We start from the raw sequence: 24,909 nt of genomic DNA, 5'->3' as shown, positions 1-24,909 counted from the left end.
AGTGAAAGGAAAGCGAAAGCGAAAGCGAAACTAATGACAACACCAAAACACAAATGATTTAAACAAATTTACAAGAAACATGTGTATTTGTATTCTCGTTTCTTTTGTAGGGCAGCATTTAGTTTGTAGCACAAGGGTTAAGGACAAACACCAATAATGATTAATGCGATTTAATTAAACAACAAAGTGTGAAGTTTTAAATGAAAGCCTACGGCAAAGGCATATGGAAATGTTCCTCTAGAACCAAGCTAATCGAAATTGTTCGTTAATCCACATCTGACCGACCCTTGTGACCTTTTCAATCGACTCTGATTTGTGCTAGGCAAACTTTACACATTTAATAATATATACACATATACATACATATATAGTATTTAGCGAACGGGATGGCGCAGATTTAAACTATTTACATACTTATAACTATGTGAACTACAGAAACCAACTTATACCATCTTTGCTGACTGTACTCCTTAGGCTTTTTACACCTTTTACCATTTTACTCGCAAAGGCAGACTATTTAACGAACGATAAGTAAAACTCTTGCATGCCACACACTCAAACTCAAAACTCAAAACTCAAAACTCAAAACTCAAACTCAAAACTCAAACTCCAACTCGAACACAACTCAGATATACATACATATATGTATATTCGGATATGGTAGACAAGATATAGACTCTGTGGCAGCACCCTATATATGTACATACATATATGATGCCTCAAGAATAAGTTTGAATTGTTCGGAGCAGGTGACTCCTGGATTTATATAGAACCCCAACAGTCCATCAAACCCTCGGATAGAACCCAGCCCCCTCCCGCCTGTGATAGTCTTGAATCGATATATACATACATATATGTAACTAATTTGTTTGATTTTGAAAACCCCTATTTCTCACAACTAGTTTCGATGCGCGCGTGTGTGTGTTTTGCTTTGATATGCTTTACATATATGTACGTATTGAATTATTTATAAAATGTACAACTTAGCGTTTACAAATATTATACAAATTTTGAGAAGCAAACGAGGATTGTAAAACAAATATTGACAATATTCATTTGTTGAGCCGTACACCCGAAAAACCTTAGACATATCTTTATGTTGCTGTCAATTTAGTTGTTTAGGCGCTTTTTTCAACATTAGTCAAAAGGCAAAGTAGCCAATAGCTGCAGTTAGAGCAATTTTTTGCGATAGTTAAAAACTAAATTCGAAAATTGCTAGAAATTCAAGCAAACCCCAAACGAACAAAAAACCAACGACATATCCTTCTTTTTTGTTTAATTAATTGGCAGAATAGTTGAAATTGAATGTGTTTGGCGTTATTTGAAACGAGAGCTGCTTGTGACCCCAATTCCTGCGTTTGGTGACCCCGATTTACCCGCAGCAATGGAATAACGAACACACACATGCCTACACTGAGCGAACTTTTGAACCAATTATACAATAAAGCATTATAAGAACAAAGATAGCATTCTAAATGGCAACAGTACCTTTAACGAAACTCATACGATAGATAACTCTGAAGTATTGATTTGGATTTGGATTGGATTTGGCTTTGGATTCTGATTTCGATTTCGATTCGAATTACGATTCAATCTGCCAGCAGCAATCTTCATCGAATATCAATTTTCGAGCTGACAATATTTTATTGAATATTGTGCCATGAAGCGAATGAACTATATTCAATTGAACTTTTAGCATTCAGCTAGCTATCCATCCCCCCAAAATGAGAAATCCTGATTTTGTAATTTTTTTGCAAAAATGGTTTCATTTAACAATTATATCTACACACCATTTTACGGCAAAAAGTATCTACAGATATTTTTGTATATTTAACAAGCACGTGAGAAACTTCAAGATCCCCCAAAAACGAAATTTGGTCCGAATTTTTTCAGGCAGCATGACAAATGAATTGTATTATCAAGGAACGACATATATATATATATATAAATTATATATGTATATATACATAAATAGTGCGTGTAATAACTAGAATCACATAATTCCATCCACTTTTGATATTTTAACAAACGATAAAAAAAAAACAAAACGAACAAAAAAAAAAAAACAAGAAAAAAATATTTATTAACTTGATGAAGCATCTTAAGTGTTTGAATGTTGTCTTATAAAAACTAATACAAACAAATTATATATGAAAATATATTATAGTATATATGGATATGTAAGTTAAGGGCGTGTCATTCCTAAAACAACAACAACAGCAAGAGAAACCAAAAACACAATAAGTAAGAAGCGTATTTAAGCAGATTGTGGGTAGAACAAACATTTGTTTCGTTGTGCTTTTTACACGAAAATGTTGAAAGTCCTTTCCCAAGGGTTCGTTCAAACGAGTTCGAGTTTTCGAGTTTTCGAAGGCCTGGTACAAAAGTTTCTAAACATAGGGCTCAACCTCCAAAGGCACAGGCACTTTAGCACCCTCCAAACACTTGCCCAGTAATAATCGAACACCACCCCCTTGAAAAATGGGGAATACTTTCTGCCTAGGACGAAGGACGAAGGAGCGGGAGATGGGTGTCCTTCGGCCAGCTACACACACACACACACTCACACCCACTCACTTGGATATTTATAGATATACATACGTATGACTATATAATATAGTGCCACCAAGAAATATGTAATGTAGAAAACGGTTATTGATATTTACACATCAAGAAAAAAAAATGGAAGTAAGCGCGTCTAACAACAAAAACATATATATACATATATATACATATATATATATATATATATATATATACTTAACTATATAAGAATGCTTTAAATTATACTCAGAACAAAATATATACAATATACACTTATATATATTTACGAGGATACGAGAAACCGAAATCAGTTAGGAACCTTTTTCTAGAATGTTATGTCTTCCCTTTGAATCAATTAAGCAAAACAACAAACAACAAAATGATAGAAACAATTGATCGAAACCGCTTGACCAAAACTATAGTGAAAACCAAAAGCAATTGAGAGGTAAATCAAAGCTTCGATGGAAAAATGAAAATATGAACGGAAAAACCAAAGAGTTAACTTTAGCACTGCAGCAGCCAAAAAGAAAAAACAAAAACAACCTAAGAACTTAATAACATGGACAAACTACAATAAGATGGGAATGCTATTGAACTCCAATCTAAGCTAAATAACATAAACAAAACCGAATCAACTCACGCAGAACAACCTGTTTCATCCAGCCACAAATTTACCTAAACTAACTAAACTTGGCAACTGCAACTGAAACTAATACAACAACCTACGGTACTTATAGACCCTAAACTTATCCTATAGTTTGCAGCAACTCAACTCGAACTACCAACTACAAACTCAACTATAAACTCAACTCAACTCAAGACATTATCTATAAGCATCGAACCGTATCTGGGTTCCATTATCATCTGTTGATCGTTCTGAGTTTTCATTTTGACACGAACGAAAGCGTAATTATATTTATAGTTCGAATTATTATATCCAACTAATGACGTAAATAAATTTGACAAATTATATATACACACGCACATATGCCTATATATGTATACATACCTTTAATTAGTATAACAACAAGAACAAGAACAAGAACATGAACATGAAATTGCAAAAGAAAATGAGGAAAATCGCAGACTACTCAGTGCAACAGATAAGACTAGAAATTGATTACCTGAACCTTGAGAACAAAAGTTTGAGTTTTCATTCTTAATTTAACAAAGAAAATCGATGGGAGCGAAACCATAACAATTACAATTACAATTACGCAAGCAATAACAATTGACAGAATCGAGATACTACTTTAATCGTAAACAGCAATAAAATTGAAGAAGTCAGTCAACACACATACATATACTCGAACACACACACACATCTAGAGAATCCTTGCCAGAAATCCAGAAAGTATAAAGCCCATACTTCCAATCTTCTCCTTTATATTCAGCGAATAGTTCAGGAATTGCGGGGATAAAGAACTATGGAGAATTATGTCGGTTTCCAAATAGTTTTGAAACATTTTTTATTAGCTCTTAACACACTCGAAAACATTTTCGAAAATCAGCACAACTATGGCGTCCTAGAATCTAAAGTCAAATTGTTTGAATATTATTTTTAAGTAGGATTTTTGTGTATTCAAAACTTTTGAAATATTCTATACTAGGTTGATTTTTTCGAGTGTAGCACCCGTAGAGCCTTTTTTTTTGCTTGGCTTTAATGGACCTTTTATCCTGGTCAACTTGCTTCCCCTCCAACTTCTTTACATGGTTGTGAACGAAAAAAAGGGCTAACAAATTAGACCAATTCCTCAATTCTTCATTTCGATCTCAGCCAACTCGGTCGCACTTTGAACCCTTAGACACTCTGAGAAAATAGGAATAACAATTGTTAGCAAATTCGATTCGTGTGCCCTCCTTTAATGTCTTGTACTTGTAACCAATGATCATAATTGTACACATATATCGACTATATTTACAAAGCAACAATAACCGAAACCAATTGTATTGTAGTGCTAAAACGGATGTAGGAATGCGAAACAATTTTCCAGAACGCAGGATATGTCTTAGATACTTTTGCTCATTGGGTTCCAGATGCGTTAGTGTAGCGGAAACCAAATATTTAAACATAAAACATAGCTAATTGTGTGTATTTACATATTAAAGTTTACAACAGCCAGCGGCAGTGGGAGAAAGTTACGATGTCCTGTAGAATTTTTGAAAGCGTTTTCGTATTCAAACCAAAACACAAATTATGGCCTAAATATGAAACTAGAACAAAATATATACCTATATGTATACATATGAATTGTACTTCAAATTATGTCTAAAGCAAGCAACAACAACAACAATTACAAGTGTCTGTATTTTTTTTAAGCAAAACCAAAAACAAAAGAGGAAAAAAAAACGAAAAAAAAACCCATTGCAATCAGGTACTGAAATCAAAATTTTTGTAAATTATATAAAACAAAAGCAAGGAATGGTTTTCGTCAAAGGGATAGAGAAACAAACTAAAACAACCGAAGATATTATGATAAATGGTTTATAGGAACTAGCGTTCAATCGGCGAGTGAATATTTGTATTCGATCCTTATTCGTTTATTCGAACATTTCTGTAGCATACTTAGCAGGGCAATGAAACACCCGCGTCCTTGGGCCAAAAATCACGACACAAGGAACAGAAACAAAGGCAAGGAAATTAAATGAAACGATGAAATGTAATGAATATAAGGAAATGAAACACTCATATTTAAATACGTACAGCTATATACTATTACTAGTTGTAACTTTATGTCACTAAGTAGATGCGAAATCGGGGGAAAAATCGACGAATCGGCGAAGATGAAAAATTGTCCAGACGTTCAACGAAACCAAATGCAATATTTAATTATACAACAAAACTAACATAGAACAAACAAGCGAGTATATGAATATATATATTTTACAATTGATTTATATAACGTATAAGTAAATGCCACATCATTTTTCGTGTAAAGCCTATTGAATTGTTTGTTAAACATTTTTTGAAACATTTTCTTTACGAAAAACTAAGAATGGGCAGAAAAAAACAATAAAAAAAAAACGAAAAAAAATCACAGCTCACACAAAGTTACGCCAAAAGAAATGAAAACCAGAACAAAAAAATTTATATACATTTATCGAAGGAAAAATATATACAACAAATATAAATTTTAGTGATTAATGTAAGCAAAGAACCAAAATGAAATATTCATTTTTCAAAACGCAAATAACTCAAGTGTGGAGAAAATGACAGCAAACAACACTACGAAAATAGCCTTACCATGTTTTCCAAAAAGAAAAAAACTCGATAACTTTTATATTTTGCGTTTCATTTTTTCCCATTTCATTTTAAAGTTCCATTATTCCAACACGAAATTGACGAGTAACGAAAATATTTTTACAAAACATTAAAAAAGTTATAAAACCGAATAAATAATGAAAAACTAAACCTAAAATGCATAACGCTTCCGACAATAAGCTTTGGCCACACTATTGTAATAATAATATTGAAAAAAAAAACCCAAAACGGTAGAAAATGGATATGGAAAATCGAAGATGAAATTTAGTTTCAAAAATGAAGTTTTTGCACTTACGAACGAATACGGAATTACAACGCCCAATGACAAATTAAAGTAAAAACATAAATATTTGCCCAATTTAGTCAACAGACATACATATAGATAAAAAAAATTAACTTATGTAGTAGCCTGGTTCTACTGTATATTTTTATTAAATGAAGTTGTATTGCAGAATCAGCAAAGCAAATGTATTTTCATGACACGCATTTGAAGCGAACATATCAAAACCGAATACCGCATACGAGAATACGGAAAATACGAAATTATCTATAAATTACCGATTCCGATTACCAATTACCGTTTACCAATTAACAATTACCAACTACCGATTGGATGTTATCAGTGAGCGTAAAACCGTTGAACGTTTAGCCCCAAAAGCAAAGAATTTCGAAAATAACTATAAATTTGGAAGCTGGCAGATAAACTAGGTACCGGTAGGTGTCTTGCAAAATATTCGCGAATGAAAAACATAAACATAAATTATAGCAAAAAAAAAGAAAAGAAAACTCGAGTTCTTAAGCTGTTTCATCATTTATTATTGACAAATATTTACAAGCGCATTTAGGACGCGAAATGTGAAGTATAATATGCAATTGAAGCCATAATACCAATTATAACAAATCAAATGCGAGATGAATACGAAAAATACAAAAAAAAAAACAAAAAAAGAAATCACACAAACTGAATCTAAATTAAGCATGAATATTTTTTGCTGTGTCTTAGTCCATGTGTCGTAACGAATTTATTGAACTAAATATTATACATTATTAAAATTAAAGAAAAAAAAACACGAAAACCTTAACTAAAAAATATCTTAACATTTTTTGTTTTAAACGAATAGAATGCAGGCAATGAAAGAAAATCTCTACAAAATTAAGCACAAATTTTTTCAGAAAAAAAACCAACAAAAAATTGAAAAATACTAAGAAATTGCCTTTTACTTATATTTTTTTTTTCTACTATAACAAATTGAATTATTAATAATATACAACACACGCTGAATTCATTAAAGCATACAAGCGCGCCTAAAAACATCTGTGACTAATAAAAAAAAAAACATATATAATTGAAAATCACGGGAAAACTGCAATCGAAAATGAAAATGAGAAACTCCCATAAAATAATCGTAAAATGCGGGAGGTACAAGAAATTGTTGAGCAACATATGGCAAATACATATACTAGCTACAGTTTAACTAATTATTGATAACGGTACATACATTCTACATATGTACAGCCGACACTTACACTCACACACCAACAGCCACACCCACACACAGACACATATACATATACAGATATACCAGTACATGCAAAACCTAGTTGTATTTGTATGTGGGATCATACTTGAGTAGAGATTAGAAACCAAAAACCGACAATTTATACATTAGTATTTATGCAACAAGCTACTTTTACTTACACGCAACTGTGTGTGGTATATAGTACGATATATATGTAAATATATAGTATATATATATACATATATATTTATATATACAAATATATAGGAGACATTTGACGACCGTAAGCCCGAACACAGCAATTTACTTATATAACAAACCAAACCAAGTTTCTTTAAAAACTAAAAACGAAAAACCAAAACAAACCAATTCCGAAAAATGCAAAAGTTTTGGTATGAAATACGAAGAACAATTATGTAATCGCGGCAAAAGTTGATGGGCGAAGAACGAATGGAAATGATGATGGCGAAGACCCCATGAAATACAATATATATACACTTATTTAAAATATTTAACAAAAAAAAAAAACAAACGATTTATATATATACATATATATACATACCACTAAATAGTTTAAATGTTTATTTATTGTATTTAAAAAAAGATGAACGATAATGAAACCAAATTTAAATAAAACTAATAACTCAAAAAACGAAAAACAACCCGATGCATTTCACATTTTATTCAACATATCTTGTCAACCATTCCATTCACTTAAAATTGGCGGCACAGGCATCGATGGCGGCGTTGAGCTCGTCGAATCCGTGGATGGCGTTCTCGGTGGACTTGGTGGTGCAGCTGGTCGCATCGGTGGCCACGGCGGGAACGCTCTTGCGCAGTCTGATCAGGTGGCGCAGCGAGGCCTGTCCATTGGCGACGTACATGACGCCCTTGGCGGTGAACATGGCCTTGCATGTCTTCTTTCGAATGCTGGTGGCCTTGTAGCTCTTGCATTCCCTTCTCAGCTGATACAGCTGATAGCCATCGAGGGTCAGTTGGAGCACCGCCTTCTTGGTGTCCAGCACCAGATTGATCGACGTGACAGCGGCATCGCGTGCGCAGCCCACGAAGTCCAGTGTGGTGGACGCCACCATATTGGCCGAACTGCTGGTCACATTTATGGCACACTCGCCCGCGTCCAATGCCCGCCTCTCCACGTCCTCCGCCAGCTTCTCCAGCTCCCTAATGGGCCATAGGAAGATTTTCAGCAGCTGGCGCTCCGTCAGCAGGATGATCTCCTTGGCCAGAGCCTTCGATTCGGCGATGAGCAAGCTCAACATGCGGTCCAGGATGGCGAACTCGTCCACATCCACGATGCCCTCCTCGGGCAGCTCGTCCTCTAAGTTGAATCCCAGGTTCAGGTCGAAGTCCAGGTTCAGTTCGAGACCCAGCTGCTTGGCCAATTCCTGCAGAGAAGCATCCTGTTCAACCGGCTCCTCCAGTTGCAAGGCTGAGACCTGAAAATCATGTGCATTTCATTTGATTTGTTATATCTGGTGGTTTCCAATTGTATGTAAACTATGTCAAATTACATTAATCATACGCACTGTGGACCAAATTTAAAAATTTTCTATGGCAACTATACATTTTTCGTAAGTTTATTGTTGGCATTTAAAATATATTCGATAAGTAGTATCACTATTTTTGAAATATTTTTCAAACGATAATACGATAACGTTTTATCACATATCGCGCATACGCACTGTTGATCTGATATTAGAATAGGCTTGATAAAATGAGTCCTATTCTATTAATTTTGTTTTACTTTTAGAACCCTACTATTATTATTGTATTTTAAATAGTATATATCTTTCATTTTCTACTCACAGCCGCCAAGGCAAATGCCAACACCAAAATAATACTCCTCATTGTTGGTTTTTATTGGATTTAGCCGGGATCTCGCTGCGAAATCACTTTATATATGGCTGGAAGACTCACTTGGTGCGCTTTCAGATTGCCATATCGGTGCCCCCAGTTTATTAAAATATATTCAAGAGTTCGTTTTTATCGGCCAATTGGTATATTTCCCATTATTTGGCTTACTTTAATCGGAATAATTTCCGTCTGATTTTTTTTTCCCTCAACGACTCCAGAGAAAAAGAGAGAGAGAAAGTGGGCTGAAAAGAGAGGGAGACTTTCGATAAGATCACAAATTATATTATTTTGCGTTGAGCGATAGGAAACATCTATTACTGGATTCGCCACTTCAAAATCGCACTAATCGAAGCATCTAAATAATGCCATAATTATAGAAGATAATGTCATATAATTTATGGGCCTGCTCATATGCCCTCGATTAAAAGTCATTGCGAAGTCAGGAAAGAAAAAAAACATTGGCAATCCAATCTATGGAATCACTTGAGACATTAGACACACACGCGTTAATGTTGTTTGCTTTTTTGGGTGTTCCCAGTTCCCCGATATTTTTATAGAATTTTTAATTAACCAAGTGGAATAATATAAAAGGAACAAAAACCAAATAATTAAAATTAAATTACCAAATATAATAAATAAAATTTTATTTATATATTTAATTGAGGGTCAAACTCTTTTCTACCCTTTCCATCCATTAAGTGATATATATTCCCAAACAAGCCATTGTTATGATGTTTTTGAGATTCTTTGTTTGATCGCACCAATTTTAATCTAAATCCAAATACGCTAACTCTATGAATAGCGTCCGAATGTAAAGTTCACTAATCCAACCAGGCAGTGAGTGATTTACAATGGCTACAATAAATTTATGGCCACCAATCCAGATTAGCCAATTGCCGTCTGCGAATAATCCATTCCTAGATGCCCGGGGTATAAATACGATTTATGCTGAAATTCCCCATCAGCAGAAGCAAGAGTATCAAACATGAAGCAATACGCCGTTGCCATTATCCTGACCCTTTTCGTGGCCAGCGGATGGACCCAACCACTGGACATGCCCAGCCAGCTGGACGCCGAGGTGCGCAGCGTGGTGGATGAGGTGGCCAGCATTGGCAAGTCGACCGGCGAGGCACTGGTGCAGCAGTACGATGAGATCGTCCTGGAGCCGCAGCACGAGTTGGAGGCAGCCGTCGAGCAGGTGGAGTCGCGCCGAGAGGAGAGTCCCGAGTGCGTGGCCTCCGAGGATGAGGAGATCACCCGCATCGTGAATGCCGCCCATGAGGATCTGCATGCCTGCGGCGTTGTGGCTGCCCACACATCCGCCGAAATTGCCTCCGATGTGAATGCCGCCACCCAGCAACTGGTCTTTGGTGGCTACAGCTTGGGCAGCACCTACAACAAGTGCAACTCGTACAAGAACTCCGTGCTGAAGCAGACCTGCATGGCCAAGTTCTATGTCCAGGCCACCGTCTATCTGGTCAGTGCGCGCTCCTCCATCAAGACCATCCGTCAGTCGACCAGCGAACGCATCCCCGCCGTCTTCGCCGATGGCAATGTGTGCACCCACTCCGCATCCTCGCAGGCGGTGCTCGGCCTCCAGGAGGTCAACAACCACATCGACGCCTGCGTCTCTCGTCGTCGCTAGGTGATCAGAAACTCATTTACCTGGATTTTGCAAATAAAAAATATGCATGTTCTGTGCCAAATGCTAGTTATTTTTTTTTTTTTTGAGTTATTTGTTATTTATTTGTGTTTTAACATTTTAGAAGGAATTTATTTCAAATTTCAAGCTTCAAAAATGTTCCAAACATTTGCTGAACAAAATCGCAGACATTCATATATAAATATAAATAATTGAGTTAATTGAAAAACTAACATTACTATACAAAAATGTAAAACACAACATTTTAAATTCAAACCGGTTTACCGGCCTTTTACCTGGCATGGTCACCTTAACCGTACGCTAGTTTCAATTTCAAGTGGAACCAGTTTTGGTTCCGCACTGTGAAACGGCAAGATGTTCGGATTGCTGCGACACCTGTTCAAATTTCAATTTCTTTTCGTTGTGGCGGCCGTTCTGGGCGGAATTTACCACACAGAGATTAGGCAGTTCCTGCGTCGCCAAACGGACAACTACCTGGACCAAGCTGAACAGGATGCGAGCTTTCCTCTGGAATTTCAAGCTGCCGACAATGTCGGCACGCTCTTCACACCGGCCGAGCTGGCCAAATTCAATGGCGAGGAAGAGGGTCGTCCGCTTTACCTGGCTCTCCTCGGCTCCGTCTTCGATGTGAGCCGCGGGATCAAGCACTACGGATCCGGTTGCAGCTACAACTTCTTCGTGGGTCGCGACGCCTCCGTGTCCTTTATTTCCGGTGACTTTGAGACATACGATCCGAAAACGGCCGACGATGTGTTGACCCTAAAGCCGGACGACCTGATTGGTTTGGCCGGATGGCGGGATTTCTACCAAAAGGACTACGTCTACAAGGGACGGGTAATTGGGCGCTTCTACGATGAGAAGGGCGCCCTGACCACCTATCATCATAAGTTCCTGCAACTGCTGGAGCAGGCGCGAGATGCCAAGCGACAGGTGGAGGAACTGCGCGCCCGGTATCCCGGCTGCAATATCGAATGGAGCGAGGAGCGCGGCACTCGCGTCTGGTGCACCACGACCAGCGGCGATGGCAAGGAGCGCTCCTGGATCGGTTATCCCCGCAAGCTGTACAGTCGCGGCAACAAGAGCTTCCAGTGCGCCTGTGTGCCCGATGCGGAGCTGGACGAGATCGATGCCGGCGGCAAGGTGGCTCGAGGTGATGCCATGCTGAAACCCTACGACAAATGCGAGCCACAGGCCAGGGAGTGCTTCTACAAGGTGTAGCAGCAAGGTCTGGATTTGTAAATAGTAAATAGTGCATTTGGATCAATAAATTATTAGGTGGAGTTAACATGGCTCGTGAAACTAGTTCCGGTTCTCTTCTGTTAAGTTGTTAGCTGTTACCACGACAACAACAATTGGGAAATGTTTACATTCAAGCTAAATACTTAAGCACAATTATTTATATCTGTAAAATCAAACCATTTATTTGCTATCAACAGCTCAACTTAATTTAAATCGTTAGATATCATTTGTTGTATCTGTATACAAATTACCTCTAATAGACACTCTAATACATGGGACTAGGTTCTTTTTCAACTTTAGCGAGGGCGCACTGCCTTAACAGTAACATCGCTGTTGTGCACTCTTAAAAGCTGCTGTTAAGACTGTTAGCTGTGCTGTTAGGCGCATTTCTTGTTTACAATCGGTTCAATTTCATAAATATTGCTTTGTTTTAATAAATAGCCAAGGAATTTAAGCTATCACATATGGACGCGTCGCCAGGAAGTTCCTCTGCCCTGAACACAGACGACGAGCAAACTGCCCTTATTTCCCCCACTGTGGTGGCCGGCTTAAAGAACCTGGGTGCCATCATTTCGCTGCCACTCACCAAACTGCTCATTGCCAATTCCTTGAAACTGACGCTTCATCCAGATGCCAGTGAGTTGGAAGTTGGTGCTTCGTGTAGTCCATGACCTAATCCATTTGTACACCCCCACAGCCATTGCTCCCGTGCCCGAGCTGTATGCCAAGAATGCCGCCTGCGCCAAACAGAGCGAGTACGCGGTGGTCACCCTCTTCGCCCTGGGCACCAAGCACGGCTGGGATGGCCTCCAACTGCGCCAGCAGCTGGAGCAACTCAACCTCGATACAGCTGCCGTGGACGAGCTGAGTCGCGTGTACGAGGACAGCCGCAAAGATCTGATTCTCCGACAACTGCAGATAGGCCATAGTTTTCCGCATATTACCGACATCCAGTGGCGCATCGTGTGCGACGTGAAGTCCTCCACCTCTGACTGCAGCACGGGCGCGGCCTGCTTCCACATCAATCTGGGCCACTTCCGGCAGAGCAGCGGCGAGCGGGTGACCATCGTTGAGTTTGTCTGCAACGCCGAGGAGCTACAGTCGCTGATCAATCGTCTCAAGGAGATCGAGCGGCACTGCCAACAGATGGCCGTGGTCTAGGAAAACAAGCTCTTAACATTCTTATCGATTATATTTCGCAGCATATAACACCAGCATTGTCGGCTATATACAGTGTCGAAACGGGAAACCTAAACAGTTAACACAGTCATTATCGCTTAAAAGGCTACGGCATCATTATTTGGAGTCTAACTCCAATGGCATCAACTTCGTCGACCATCCGCGTCATTGGGCAGCCTTGTGCGACTGCGGCACAATCAGCTTCAGCAGCTGCCCATAGTGATTCGGCGCTGTGGTGTAGATGGTGCCCGAGAAGCGGGTGCTGTCGTTCTCCTCAGCGGAAATCACTGTGCAACGGTTCTGTTCCGACATCCGCATGTTTAGACCACGGAAGCGTGAGTCCTGCCTGTACAGATTAACCCCTTCCCGCGGTAGAAAATACGGCCGTCCGCTAAACGGATTGATGAAGTCCGCCCAGTAGCCGTACGATAGCAGGCGATCGCACATCTCACGCGCTGCCAGCACAAACTGCAAAGGGAGTCGGCATTAGTTATGTATGTGGTGTATTGTAGATATACTCGTGTAGATGATAGGTAAATTCCAACAAACTAACTTTTCTGCATGCTTACCCAATTCTAAACTAATTAGCTAAATCTAAAACTAATAACAAATGATTGAAAATGGCTTATGGCTTATTTAAAATTGGGTTCCAAACTTAAGGAAGGTCAACCACCGAGCTTTCAACGTGCGAAACTGGTTTGATTGCATGTAAACAAATGATCAGGGCAATAACGAGGTCATTCCTCATCCAAATACACTGCAGTGTGATTTCCCGCTACAGTCCGGATGCGTGAATAAAACTGATTTCTCACCTTGGCGGCGCCCATTTCGATGTCTCCTTCGTGGCTGAGAACAAGCATGGTGATGTTTGTGCACTGCTGTGCGACGACGGGTACCGGGAAGAGCTCCAAGAGCGGCAAGCGGATAAGCAAGGGACAATTTTGGCAGGTGAATTCCAGGTGCGATTTGTCCGTATTGGGACCCTTAAAAAAGTTGACCAGGTGGCCAAGCGGCTCGGCCAGACCGACGGTGGTGCTGTCGCCCTGCCAGGCTGGCCCTACGCCATTTGGCAGATAGAAGCGATTGCCCCTTTCGGCGGTCAGTTCCCAGTTGGGCTCGCTCTCCAAACTATTCAGCTCATCGTCGTCGTCGAGATCCCGCGACTTAACGGTTTTGAACAATCCGCCGGCATCCGACGGTGGGCCATTACGCTTGGAGTATGTAGCCACCGGAATTATGGTCGTGGTGGCCACCTTGGTGCGCAGTAGATCGTTCAGTGTGTTGGATCCCCGATATATGGGATGTGAAAAGGACAGGGATGGCGCCCAGTTGGTACCCAATACGCGACTCAATGATCGAGACATTATTATATCATAGGCTTCTGCAAATGCGTAGAATCTGCTGGCAATCAGTGCTATTTTGGATGCGAGATGCAATACGACGATGGGTGCTTACCTTGGATGGTGGAATTGGATTTGGAGCGCTGTGCACTGCGGACGCTTTCAAATAATGACGGATTTTCTATGGCTTTAGAATTTTACGTTGAATTTTGTTTTCAGACTGGATCTATTGCCTATTTGAAAGTAAAGACGACTAGTTTTTTGGGGGCACAGCAGCTGCTTGATTCCTACGCCGTTCCGTTGTTTTTCTAAACTAAACTTGTGAATATCGACGAACAGCTGATCCCATTCGATTGTATCGTCTATGTTAGGGATGAGAAAATTAGCATGGTAAATAATTAATGTTATATATATATTTCGAAACATTAAAGTAAATTTCGTTGTTGCGACATTGGCCTAACTGTTCGTTAATTTCGCACATAATATTTTTTTTATCGATTTTTTGCTTTTTTTGTTAAACAAATTGGTCTCGACAATCAGCTGATAGATATCGATAAGGGTGGGAAAAACTTGAGTTGCGCGCCAGTTTCAAATTCGAATTTAAAATCAAAATGATTATAAAATACGTTGATTGGTTATTTATATATAATAGACATTGAGGAACATCGTACCAAAATAGTTTTTCAGTTATTTTCGCTACAACGGCTTTCGTATAAAAAATACGGGTAAAACCCATTTGTTGCTTTTGAAACATGTTTTTTTATTTAATTGAATTATATAGATGGAATTTACTATCAGTATTTCGCGTAGAACTAGGGACTTTTACTGGCACTGGCTGAGAGCGTGGGTGTAGAAGGTCTTCTCCTCGACTCCTCGCTTGATCACGTGCGGAATCTTCTTGGGCACCATGCTGAAAATATATGAATACATAATATAGTTAGTTAACCAGTATACGATGCTGGTGACTTTGGGGAACCTACGTGATGCAGTCGATGATGGGACAAACAGAGACGCAGAGTGTGCAGCCCGTGCAATCGTCGTTCACATGCGGAATGTGGGTGTCCTTGTCGAATTCGATGGCCTGGTAGCCGGAATCGGCGCAGGTCATATAGCATTTTCCGCAGTTTATGCACATGTCCTGGAAAGCAAGGATGCAATTAGAGATTTGGATACTTTGATGATAACTCAACACTCACATCATCGATGAGCGCCACCTTCTGCTGTTTGTTATCCAGCTTGTTGTATGACCCGATCTTGTCTAACGCCGCTCCGATCACATCCTTGATTCTCGGCGCCGGGTTGGGTGCTCCATTGACCGCCGGAGGAGTGCCCTTCACCTGCTCGGCATCCCAAAGAGCTCCCTTCTGGCTTCGCAGCTCGGCCATCTTGATGTCGCGCTGCCGCTGGTAGGGACCAAAGAAACCCAGCGTGGCTTTGCCCTCGCCGGTCAAACGGACAACGGGCTTGCCCTTCTGGTGGACCGGAGTGGGTGGTGACTGGCCATCCCAGAAGGGACCATCGACTGGTGGCGGATTGGCCTTCAGGTAGAGCAGTGCCTTCAGGGCCGTGCAGTAGTCCTCGATGACGGTGAAGTCCTGGTTCTGTACGGAGGAGCAGATCTGCAGAACAGTGGCGCCCGCATGAATGAACTGCAGCGCAACCTCGCCGGAATCGATACCACCGATGCCGAGAATGGGGAATCCCGGTACACGGTTGGCAATGTCGGAGATGGCCTTCAGAGCCATCGGACGAGTGGCATTGCCGGAGACGCCGCCGTAGGTGGTGCGCTGCTCTTTGCCAATCGCCGGCCAGGCGGTGGAGTCCGCCTTAAGGCCCATCAGTCCCTGAACGGTGTTGATGGCCGATCCGCCATCGGCTCCTCCTCGCTTCGCGGCCGCCGCAATGGAAACGATGTCCGTGATGTTTGGCGTTAGTTTGATGAAGAAGGGCAGCTTGACCGCCTTTCGCACCCAGCGAGAGATCTGCTCCACCAGCTCGGGATCCTGGCCACAGGCCAAGCCCATTCCTCGTTCGCCCATGCCGTGGGGACACGATAGATTCAGCTCGAGGGCATCGGCACCCGACTGCTCCGCCTTGATGGCCAGCTCCGTCCAGTCGTCCTCGTTGAAGCTGCACATAATGCTGGCAATCACGATCTTCTCGGGGAAGTCACGCTTCAGTTCTCCAATCGATTTCAGCCAGTACTCGGCCCGCTTCTCCGAGATCAGTTCGATGTTCAGGAAGCAGCCCTGCTGCGGTCCATACTTGTAGCCCGACGTGGTGCCCCTGACGATGCGCGGCGAGACATTCGTGACCAGATCCTTGTCCAGACCGAAAGTCTTGGTCACCACAAAGCCCCAGCCCTGCTCAAAGGCGCGCCGGATCATGGCCGTGCTGGTGGTGGGCGGTGCGGAGGCCAGGCCAAAGGGATTCTCGAACCGGATGCCGCACATCTCCACCGATATGTCCACGGCATCGATGTCCGTGTAGAAGAGCGGCAGTGCAGCCGGCGTGTCCAGTGGCAGGCCCTGCAGCTGGCAATGAATGCTCCAGGCGGCCACCTTGCCGTCATTGACCGACTCCACTGTGGTGTTGGCCACTCCAGCGAGATCTCCGCCGAGGAACACCTGCTTCACACTGCTCTGCATCGTCACCCTGTCCACCACGGGCAATTCGCCGCGGAATTGCAGCGGCGCTAGTGCCGCCTTGATATCCTGGTCCTCCAGGCCAGATCCAAAGGCAGAGATCACAAAGTTAGCCTTCAAGCGCTGCGTCTGCTCCTCATCCTCCACCCACTCATCGTTTTCGTTCTGCTCCGTGCGACAGAACTCCATGGCGGTGATCAGGCCATCCTTGACTATCACTTTGCGTGGACTTAGGTATGGCAACAGCTCACAGCGTTCGTCACGCGCCAGCTCCACCTCTTCGGGCACAGCACGAATGCCGGAGGATCCCTTCCGGAAGACTACGAACACACGCCGAGCTCCGCATCTCAGCGCCGAGGTGGCGCAATCGAAGGCCGTATCTCCGGCACCCAGAACGATCACATTGCCATGGAGCTTGGGCAAGCCGGCGGCTGCCTTGCAGGCGCACAAGCCCGGTTTCGAGCCATCCGACACCAAGGGCAGGAAGTTCTTCGAGGTGTAGAAACCATTGCTGGGCTGAAGGCCAGCGAAGATGGGATTCAGCTTCGGTTCCGGCAGGCCAATGCCCACAAAGACGGCATCATGGCCGGAGGACAGGAGTCCCTGGATGGTCAGATCCTTGGTGGCCAGCGAGCGACCCGTTTCGATGCGTACGCCCAGATCGCGAACCAAATCGATCTCGAAGTTAACCGCATCGATGGGCAGACGATACTGGGGAATCTCAGCGGCACTCAGGCCACCCAGATAGCTTCTCCGCTCGTAGATGGTCACATCCCGATAGCCCAGACGGGCCAGGAAGGTGGCGCACGATAGCGATGCCGGTCCGCCGCCCACGAGGGCGATCTTTTGCGACAGCGGATTGGCCTCCGCTTGCGGTGTCCTTCGCTGTCTCACGCCCATCTTCTTGAACACCTCGGTGGCAAACTGCTGGAGGCCACCAATGTTAATCGGTCCCGCTTCGGAGGCCTGCAGATTGCATCCGCCCACGCAGAGATCGCTGGTGGGACAGACCATGCCGCAGGTCAGGCCCAGCGGATTGTCCGAGAAGATCGCCTTGGCGGCGCCGTAGAAATTCTTATTGGCAATGCTCGTGATGAAGCTCTTGATGTCCAGCTGCGTGGGACAGGACTTCTGGCACGGAGCATCGGCGCACTTGAGGCACCTGGCCGCCTCCTCCAGAGCTCCGCGCTCCGACAATGTGGTGTGCTTGATGTCCGAGAAGTCGTTGGCCAGAGTGGTGCAGGGCGGAGCAGCGTGGTCCGCATTGCGCTTCCAGTGCTTCTTGTTCTCCTTCGTCTGCTTGGTGGCCACCACGGAGCACTGCGTCTTCACGCGCGGATTCAGCGACAGCAGATCCTAGGAATTACGAAAAGGGTTTCACTATCAACGTAAGGGAATCATGACCCAGGACCTACCTCAATGTCTGGGGAGTCCTTGCTCAAAAGTTGGGGCGGACTCATCTTGCTGGCACTGTTTCACCTGGTAATGAAGAAGCGAAACATTTGGATTACAGGCTGCGGTTGGTGGCCACGTGCAGATCGGCGAACTACCCTATCCCTATCGCATCGCAGCCAGAATACCCTAATCGCGAATCGCGACTCCCAGTCGTCTTATCGCTGCCCCACTCGAAACCCAACCGATCCTGGACAAGACGCTGTATCTAAGTGCACTAATGCCACACCATTGGCCTTATCATCTATGTATGAGGGCGTTATCATTTATCAGTCAAGGCTACGACGGCCGGCGGAGATTATGATGGCTTTATGATGGAACGCATATTGGCACCACCCGGTTTTTTATACGCTTCTGTTTCTGCTGTTGTTCCTCCAAAAGTTTCAGACCCCAAAATAAATGGTGCCACCCCACGAAGAGGAAAGATTAGGAACCGGCGAAGGTTACGATCAGGGGGCCCGTTTCGCCTTTTTTTTTGTTCGCGATAATGGGGCAAACACTCTACGGACTTTTTTGAGTAGAAAAAGTCAATTTATTTTATGTATCTAGCAGGTTAAGTATCTCATGCTAGCATAAATGAAATACATGCTCTACTGTTGCTTTCCCTTTTAACTTTGAGAATTAGCACAAATATTATGAACAAACTTTGTAAAGTAATACGCATTTAAAAAAACTGTCACCGTTGCAAATCGAAGGCGGAAGTTGCTTTGTATGCCTTTAGCTGTATCTTTAAAGCATGTGCCTAATACAAAGTAAACAGATCGCTGGTATTATCTTCATTATCTATGAGTACAGTGTATTGATGGTAAGTAAACCGAATGTGAGTAGTGCTATTAGCCTAATTATGAACGATAATAAAGTTCATTTTAAATTAACCATTCTCACATTACCACTTACTAGGCTTTTTGTGAATAGTACCCATTTAATCACACAAACGTGGAGCGTTTGCTTTACAGAGACCTTCAATCGAATTCAATTCATTTAATATTTTGTAACACGCGCTATCTCCCTCGGCGCCGCGCGCCCTCTCGCTCTCGCGCACACTCTAGCGCGCTGATTAAGAATTTTTATAGATGTATTTGTTTATTTTTGACATAATAGTTGAAGCCGCCAGCTGCTGTTTGTTCATTATCAGTTTGGCTTCGTGGTCCGGCAAGTTTTTGAATATGTTTTCATTATACGATGGTATATATATTTTATATGCTAATGGCGAAATGCGAAAAACAAGTTCAGAATTCGAGATGCTTATGCTTAAATTGGGTTTCATTTCGTTTGATTGTTAGATGTTTTTTTTTCTTTTTGGTCATTTAGCCAAAATTAGTGGCCGCAATACATACCGATCGAAGGAACGTTATTAGCTAATTTATGAGCACTTTTTATTAGAATCTTTAGATTAGCACAGCAAAAAAAATAATAGCTATTCACTAGCTGCTCGAGAAAATCGGCTGACACAGTTTGGCGAAAAAAACACGAAAAATTCGAATTGGTCTTCACACTGGAAACGCCCAATTGAAAATGCTCTTGGAGAACGATTTCCAAATCGTCGTTAACTCGGTTTTGCGTCGCAGTCGGCGTCGCTGCCAACGTCGCTGTTCGATCTTCCCATTACACAGGGGCGTAGCCTAGTTCCCAAAGGGGGGATCCACCAGATTTTACCCACAACAGCTTTAGAATCGCAATGATATCACAATATGAGGTTAAGTTGCTGTACTAATAAGTATTAGTCTTAATAATAGTATATCTTAAATATTTTCTCTAATAATTCTTATATATGTAGTTCCAGTCTAGTATGTATTTGCAAAAGTTGTTTGTTTACGTTGTTGAACACTTAGAAAAACACACATTATTATAACGACATAAGATCTATTTTGAATTTAAAAGTACATCTCTTAAATGTATCTTTGAGGTTTAGTTTTATCAAACACTAATGTGTTGCATTTGATTTTATGATTTTATCACTATCCCTTTTTTATCTCTAAGATAGTATCTCTTCGAACTTTTCTTAGTGTAGATAATGTATTTCAGGGCGTGCTATTCGATCGCCTTAGTTTTGTTTGTACACTCTTTGCTCTCAGTTTCGCTTGAATCAACTTTACAATTTGCTACAGTGAATATTCAGTAGAGCGTACTCCTACAGAATTTCAAATAAATGCTGTTATAATTGCGATGGTACGAATTATGAAAATATGAATATTATTTGTTCAGTTTTCTAATCTCAGATAAAGATTATTTAATGCCTGATAAGATGTAACATTTTGAAGAATGCTAGTACTTTGTAAATAAATATTAATTAGTTGAATATCAGGTAGTTTCACTTAGGAGAGTTTGCTGTATCACATTACATCATTTCATTCATATATTCACAGCCCAAAAGAATGCTATTTTAGGGGATTTGTATTATATATATATCGTTCTTCTATTATAACTTTTAAAAAATATACTAGCATATTTGTTAAATTACCGCTGAAAAGCTAAACATTTATAAGCGTCATTCGTTCGTTTTTGAAATCAAATCAAATTGAAGTTCGCATTTTGACACTTTACTTTTTGGACTTTTATCTACATAAACTTTTACATAAACTTTGGCCGAGAAGTATGCAATAGTTTAAATGCTTTTCTAAAGTGTTGTGCTTAACAAAAAGAATACAAATAGTTTTTTTTAAATCTTATAAAATATATACAAGTGCGTTGTGTTTCCTAGCATTTATTTTTGGCCATGAGCATTGGGGTTTCTTGACTTATCTGCCATTAAAGTGTAATCATTTCGGCCATTAACTATCAGACATTCTGCTGAGTGCCAAGTTCCATTGGCACTGGCCCGTGACATTGGCCATCAACTTGGCATAATCTCTAGCTGAATGGCCAGATGGATGAGATGTTTGCAGTAGCCTAAATCCCCGGAAAGGCGCCACTAACGCCTGCCAGCCCCCACTGGCTGCCCATTAAAGTGAAATAAATAATTCGGGACTGCAGGGGGCCAGAGATTACCCCCACTCCGTGCGTAGTAAATCAGAACGCTTAATTAATACACAATGCAGGCGGGTTAATAAATTACTTTCAAAATGCATGCCGAAATTCAAATGCGTTTCGTCTCGGCAGAACGTGTTCACTACCGGATTCCACCATTCACTTTCCCCACTTTTCACAGGGATTAGGATTCGGCCGGACAGCTTGTCAGTTCCATCGTCACATCGCTCATTCCCCATTTGGGTGGCATCCCAGACTTTGGTATAATTCCGTCTGAGGGCCGAAGATCTGAGAGTGATGGCGCCATCGCAACTACATTTTTCAGGAAAACAGGGGCCGATTGGCCGGATACCCAGTAGCTTCACAATACTGATCACTACATCCGTTTTTTTTATCAGAACATTAAAAAAAATGGTCCAAATATGGAATGTAATACCTCGTTGAGCTCGTAATTAAATTTCCAATCGAACTGTGTTCAAAAAAGGAATTTCTATTTTTTGTCCATTTTTTGCAAATTTTGATGAGGGTACCCTTACAAAAAAAGCGAAAATTTGGCCAAAAATTAATTTCACAAAATCAGCGAAAGGGGTTGTTAGTATTGGTTGTAAGGAGTACAAAATGGTACTCCTTTTTGCTCTGTGACCATTTTTAGTCAAGTTCTAGCCAAAAAAGCCAATTTGAAATTTCAGTTTTTTGCCAAAAATATTTTCCCAGATTTTTTGTGAAAAAAATATTTGGTATTTTGATCAAAACATTCGAAATAATTACTCAAATATGGAATGTCATACCTCGTTGAGTTTGTTTCTTAAATCCCAATCGATCTGCATTCAAGTTTTGGGAATTCTAGGATGTTTCATTTTTTTGCAAATTTTGATGATGGTACCCCTTACAAAAAAAGCGAAAATTTGGCCAAAAATTAATTTCACAAAATCAGCTTAAAAGTGAAAGGGGTTGTTAGTATTGGTTGTAAGGAGTACAAAATGGTACTCCTTTTTGCTCTGTGACCATTTTTAGTCAAGTTCTAGCCAAAAAAGCCAATTTGAAATTTCAGTTTTTTGCCAAAAATATTTTCCCAGATTTTTTGTGAAAAAAATATTTGGTATTTTGATCAAAACATTCGAAATAATTACCCAAATATGGAATGTCATACCTCGTTGAGTTTGTTTCTTAAATCCCAATCGATCTGCATTCAAGTTTGGGAATTCTAGGATGTTTCATTTTTTTGCAAATTTTGATGATGGTACCCCTTACAAAAAAGCGAAAATTTGGCCAAAAATTAATTTCACAAAATCAGCTTAAAAGTGAAAGGGGTTGTTAGTATTGGTTGTAAGGAGTACAAAATGGTATTCCTTTTTGCTCTGTGACCATTTTTAGTCAAGTTATAGCCAAAAAAGTCAATTTGAAAATTCAGTTTTTTGCCAAAAATATTTTCCCAGATTTTGTGTGAAAAAAATATTTGGTATTTTGATCAAAACATTCGAAATAATTACCCAAATATGGAATGTCATACCTCGTTGAGTTTGTTTCTTAAATCCCAATCGATCTGCATTCAAGTTTGGGAATTCTAGGATGTTTAATTTTTTTGCAAATTTTGATGATGATACCCCTTACAAAAAAAGCGAAAAATTGGCCAAAAATTAATTTCACAAAATCAGCTTAAAAGTGAAAGGGGTTGTTAGTATTGGTTGTAAGGAGTACAAAATGGTACTCCTTTTTGCTCTGTAACCATTTTTAGTCAAGTTTTAGTCAAAAAAGCCAATTTGAAATTTCAGTTTTTTGCCAAAAATATTTTCCCGGATTTTTTGTGAAAAAAATATTTGGTATTTTGATCACAACATTCGAAATAATTACCCAAATATGGAATGTCATACCTCGTTGAGTTTGTTTCTTAAATCCCAATCGATCTGCATTCAAGTTTGGGAATTCTAGGATGTTTCATTTTTTTGCAAATTTTGATGAAAATTTGGCCAAAAATTAATTTCACAAAATCAGCTTAAAAGTGAAAGGGGTTGTTAGTATTGGTTGTAAGGAGTACAAAATGGTATTCCTTTTTGCTCTGTGACCATTTTTAGTCAAGTTATAGCCAAAAAAGTCAATTTGAAAATTCAGTTTTTTGCCAAAAATATTTTCCCAGATTTTGTGTGAAAAAAATATTTGGTATTTTGATCAAAACATTCGAAATAATTACCCAAATATGGAATGTCATACCTCGTTGAGTTTGTTTCTTAAATCCCAATCGATCTGCATTCAAGTTTTGGGAATTCTAGGATGTTTCATTTTTTTGCAAATTTTGATGATGGTACCCCTTACAAAAAAAGCGAAAATTTGGCCAAAAATTAATTTCACAAAATCAGCTTAAAAGTGAAAGGGGTTGTTAGTATTGGTTGTAAGGAGTACAAAATGGTACTCCTTTTTGCTCTGTGACCATTTTTAGTCAAGTTCTAGCCAAAAAAGCCAATTTGAAATTTCAGTTTTTTGCCAAAAATATTTTCCCAGATTTTTTGTGAAAAAAATATTTGGTATTTTGATCAAAACATTCGAAATAATTACCCAAATATGGAATGTCATACCTCGTTGAGTTTGTTTCTTAAATCCCAATCGATCTGCATTCAAGTTTGGGAATTCTAGGATGTTTCATTTTTTTGCAAATTTTGATGATGGTACCCCTTACAAAAAAAGCGAAAATTTGGCCAAAAATTAATTTCACAAAATCAGCTTAAAAGTGAAAGGGGTTGTTAGTATTGGTTGTAAGGAGTACAAAATGGTATTCCTTTTTGCTCTGTGACCATTTTTAGTCAAGTTATAGCCAAAAAAGTCAATTTGAAAATTCAGTTTTTTGCCAAAAATATTTTCCCAGATTTTGTGTGAAAAAAATATTTGGTATTTTGATCAAAACATTCGAAATAATTACCCAAATATGGAATGTCATACCTCGTTGAGTTTGTTTCTTAAATCCCAATCGATCTGCATTCAAGTTTGGGAATTCTAGGATGTTTAATTTTTTTGCAAATTTTGATGATGATACCCCTTACAAAAAAAGCGAAAAATTGGCCAAAAATTAATTTCACAAAATCAGCTTAAAAGTGAAAGGGGTTGTTAGTATTGGTTGTAAGGAGTACAAAATGGTACTCCTTTTTGCTCTGTAACCATTTTTAGTCAAGTTTTAGTCAAAAAAGCCAATTTGAAATTTCAGTTTTTTGCCAAAAATATTTTCCCGGATTTT

The 24,909-nt window shown here is 40.4% G+C and overlaps 6 protein-coding genes across 7 annotated transcripts; 3 read left to right on the top strand and 3 right to left on the bottom strand.

The window, feature by feature from the left end:
• Positions 1-7,985: 7,985 nt before the first annotated feature.
• LOC6619781 lies at positions 7,986-9,262 on the bottom strand. The gene is made up of 2 exons (XM_032724380.1): positions 9,154-9,262; positions 7,986-8,783 (listed from the first exon to the last, which is right to left on the bottom strand). Exons 1-2 carry the CDS (start codon positions 9,193-9,195, stop codon positions 8,037-8,039), a joined length of 789 nt encoding a protein of 262 aa, XP_032580271.1. The 5' UTR covers positions 9,196-9,262; the 3' UTR covers positions 7,986-8,036.
• An 895-nt stretch (positions 9,263-10,157) lies between these two features.
• Positions 10,158-10,912, top strand: LOC6619782. Its single transcript, XM_002043959.2, has one exon. It carries the CDS (start codon positions 10,187-10,189, stop codon positions 10,844-10,846), a length of 660 nt encoding a protein of 219 aa, XP_002043995.1. The 5' UTR covers positions 10,158-10,186; the 3' UTR covers positions 10,847-10,912.
• A 265-nt stretch (positions 10,913-11,177) lies between these two features.
• Positions 11,178-12,166, top strand: LOC6619783 (neuferricin homolog). Its single transcript, XM_032724378.1, has one exon. The coding sequence runs from the start codon at positions 11,219-11,221 to the stop codon at positions 12,080-12,082; it is 864 nt and encodes a 287-aa protein (XP_032580269.1). The 5' UTR covers positions 11,178-11,218; the 3' UTR covers positions 12,083-12,166.
• A 297-nt stretch (positions 12,167-12,463) lies between these two features.
• Positions 12,464-13,907, top strand: LOC6619784 (COMM domain-containing protein 3). The gene is made up of 2 exons (XM_002043961.2): positions 12,464-12,739; positions 12,801-13,907. The coding sequence occupies exons 1-2, from the start codon at positions 12,568-12,570 to the stop codon at positions 13,262-13,264; spliced, it is 636 nt and encodes a 211-aa protein (XP_002043997.1). The 5' UTR covers positions 12,464-12,567; the 3' UTR covers positions 13,265-13,907.
• On the bottom strand, positions 13,277-14,970 carry LOC6619785. 2 transcript variants are annotated; one of them, XM_032724379.1, is made up of 3 exons: positions 14,738-14,970; positions 14,095-14,680; positions 13,277-13,750 (listed from the first exon to the last, which is right to left on the bottom strand). In XM_032724379.1, the coding sequence occupies exons 2-3, from the start codon at positions 14,644-14,646 to the stop codon at positions 13,448-13,450; spliced, it is 855 nt and encodes a 284-aa protein (XP_032580270.1). In that variant the 5' UTR covers positions 14,647-14,680; positions 14,738-14,970; the 3' UTR covers positions 13,277-13,447. The 2 variants fall into 2 exon arrangements, with proteins under 2 accessions (XP_032580270.1, XP_002043998.1); XM_002043962.2 differs by having other exon boundaries at positions 14,095-14,663; positions 14,738-14,969.
• A 391-nt stretch (positions 14,971-15,361) lies between these two features.
• On the bottom strand, positions 15,362-20,232 carry LOC6619786 (dihydropyrimidine dehydrogenase [NADP(+)]). The gene is made up of 5 exons (XM_032724375.1): positions 20,057-20,232; positions 18,683-18,746; positions 15,819-18,623; positions 15,603-15,760; positions 15,362-15,532 (listed from the first exon to the last, which is right to left on the bottom strand). The coding sequence occupies exons 2-5, from the start codon at positions 18,725-18,727 to the stop codon at positions 15,445-15,447; spliced, it is 3,096 nt and encodes a 1,031-aa protein (XP_032580266.1). The 5' UTR covers positions 18,728-18,746; positions 20,057-20,232; the 3' UTR covers positions 15,362-15,444.
• Between the last annotated feature and the right edge of the window lie 4,677 nt (positions 20,233-24,909).

Source organism: Drosophila sechellia, chromosome X (assembly GCF_004382195.2).
Source record: "Drosophila sechellia strain sech25 chromosome X, ASM438219v1, whole genome shotgun sequence".
Taxonomy (NCBI): Eukaryota; Metazoa; Arthropoda; class Insecta; order Diptera; family Drosophilidae; genus Drosophila; species Drosophila sechellia.
This window is presented reverse-complemented; position numbering and strand designations above follow the sequence as displayed.

Coding starts and splice junctions, on each gene's coding strand:
- LOC6619781 (XM_032724380.1), bottom strand. CDS start 9,195: ATGAGGAGTATTATTTTGGTGTTGGCATTTGCCTTGGCGGCT. Junction 8,784..9,153: donor TGGCATTTGCCTTGGCGGCT/GTGAGTAGAAAA, acceptor CATGATTTTCAG/GTCTCAGCCTTGCAACTGGA.
- LOC6619782 (XM_002043959.2), top strand. CDS start 10,187: ATGAAGCAATACGCCGTTGCCATTATCCTGACCCTTTTCGTGGCCAGC.
- LOC6619783 (XM_032724378.1), top strand. CDS start 11,219: ATGTTCGGATTGCTGCGACACCTGTTCAAATTTCAATTTCTTTTCGTT.
- LOC6619784 (XM_002043961.2), top strand. CDS start 12,568: ATGGACGCGTCGCCAGGAAGTTCCTCTGCCCTGAACACAGACGACGAG. Junction 12,740..12,800: donor GACGCTTCATCCAGATGCCA/GTGAGTTGGAAG, acceptor ACACCCCCACAG/CCATTGCTCCCGTGCCCGAG.
- LOC6619785 (XM_032724379.1), bottom strand. CDS start 14,646: ATGTCTCGATCATTGAGTCGCGTATTGGGTACCAACTGGGCGCCATCC. Junction 13,751..14,094: donor TCGAAATGGGCGCCGCCAAG/GTGAGAAATCAG, acceptor CTCCCTTTGCAG/TTTGTGCTGGCAGCGCGTGA.
- LOC6619786 (XM_032724375.1), bottom strand. CDS start 18,727: ATGAGTCCGCCCCAACTTTTGAGCAAGGACTCCCCAGACATTGAG. Junction 18,624..18,682: donor AGGACTCCCCAGACATTGAG/GTAGGTCCTGGG, acceptor CGTAATTCCTAG/GATCTGCTGTCGCTGAATCC. Junction 15,761..15,818: donor AGGTGGCGCTCATCGATGAT/GTGAGTGTTGAG, acceptor CTTGCTTTCCAG/GACATGTGCATAAACTGCGG.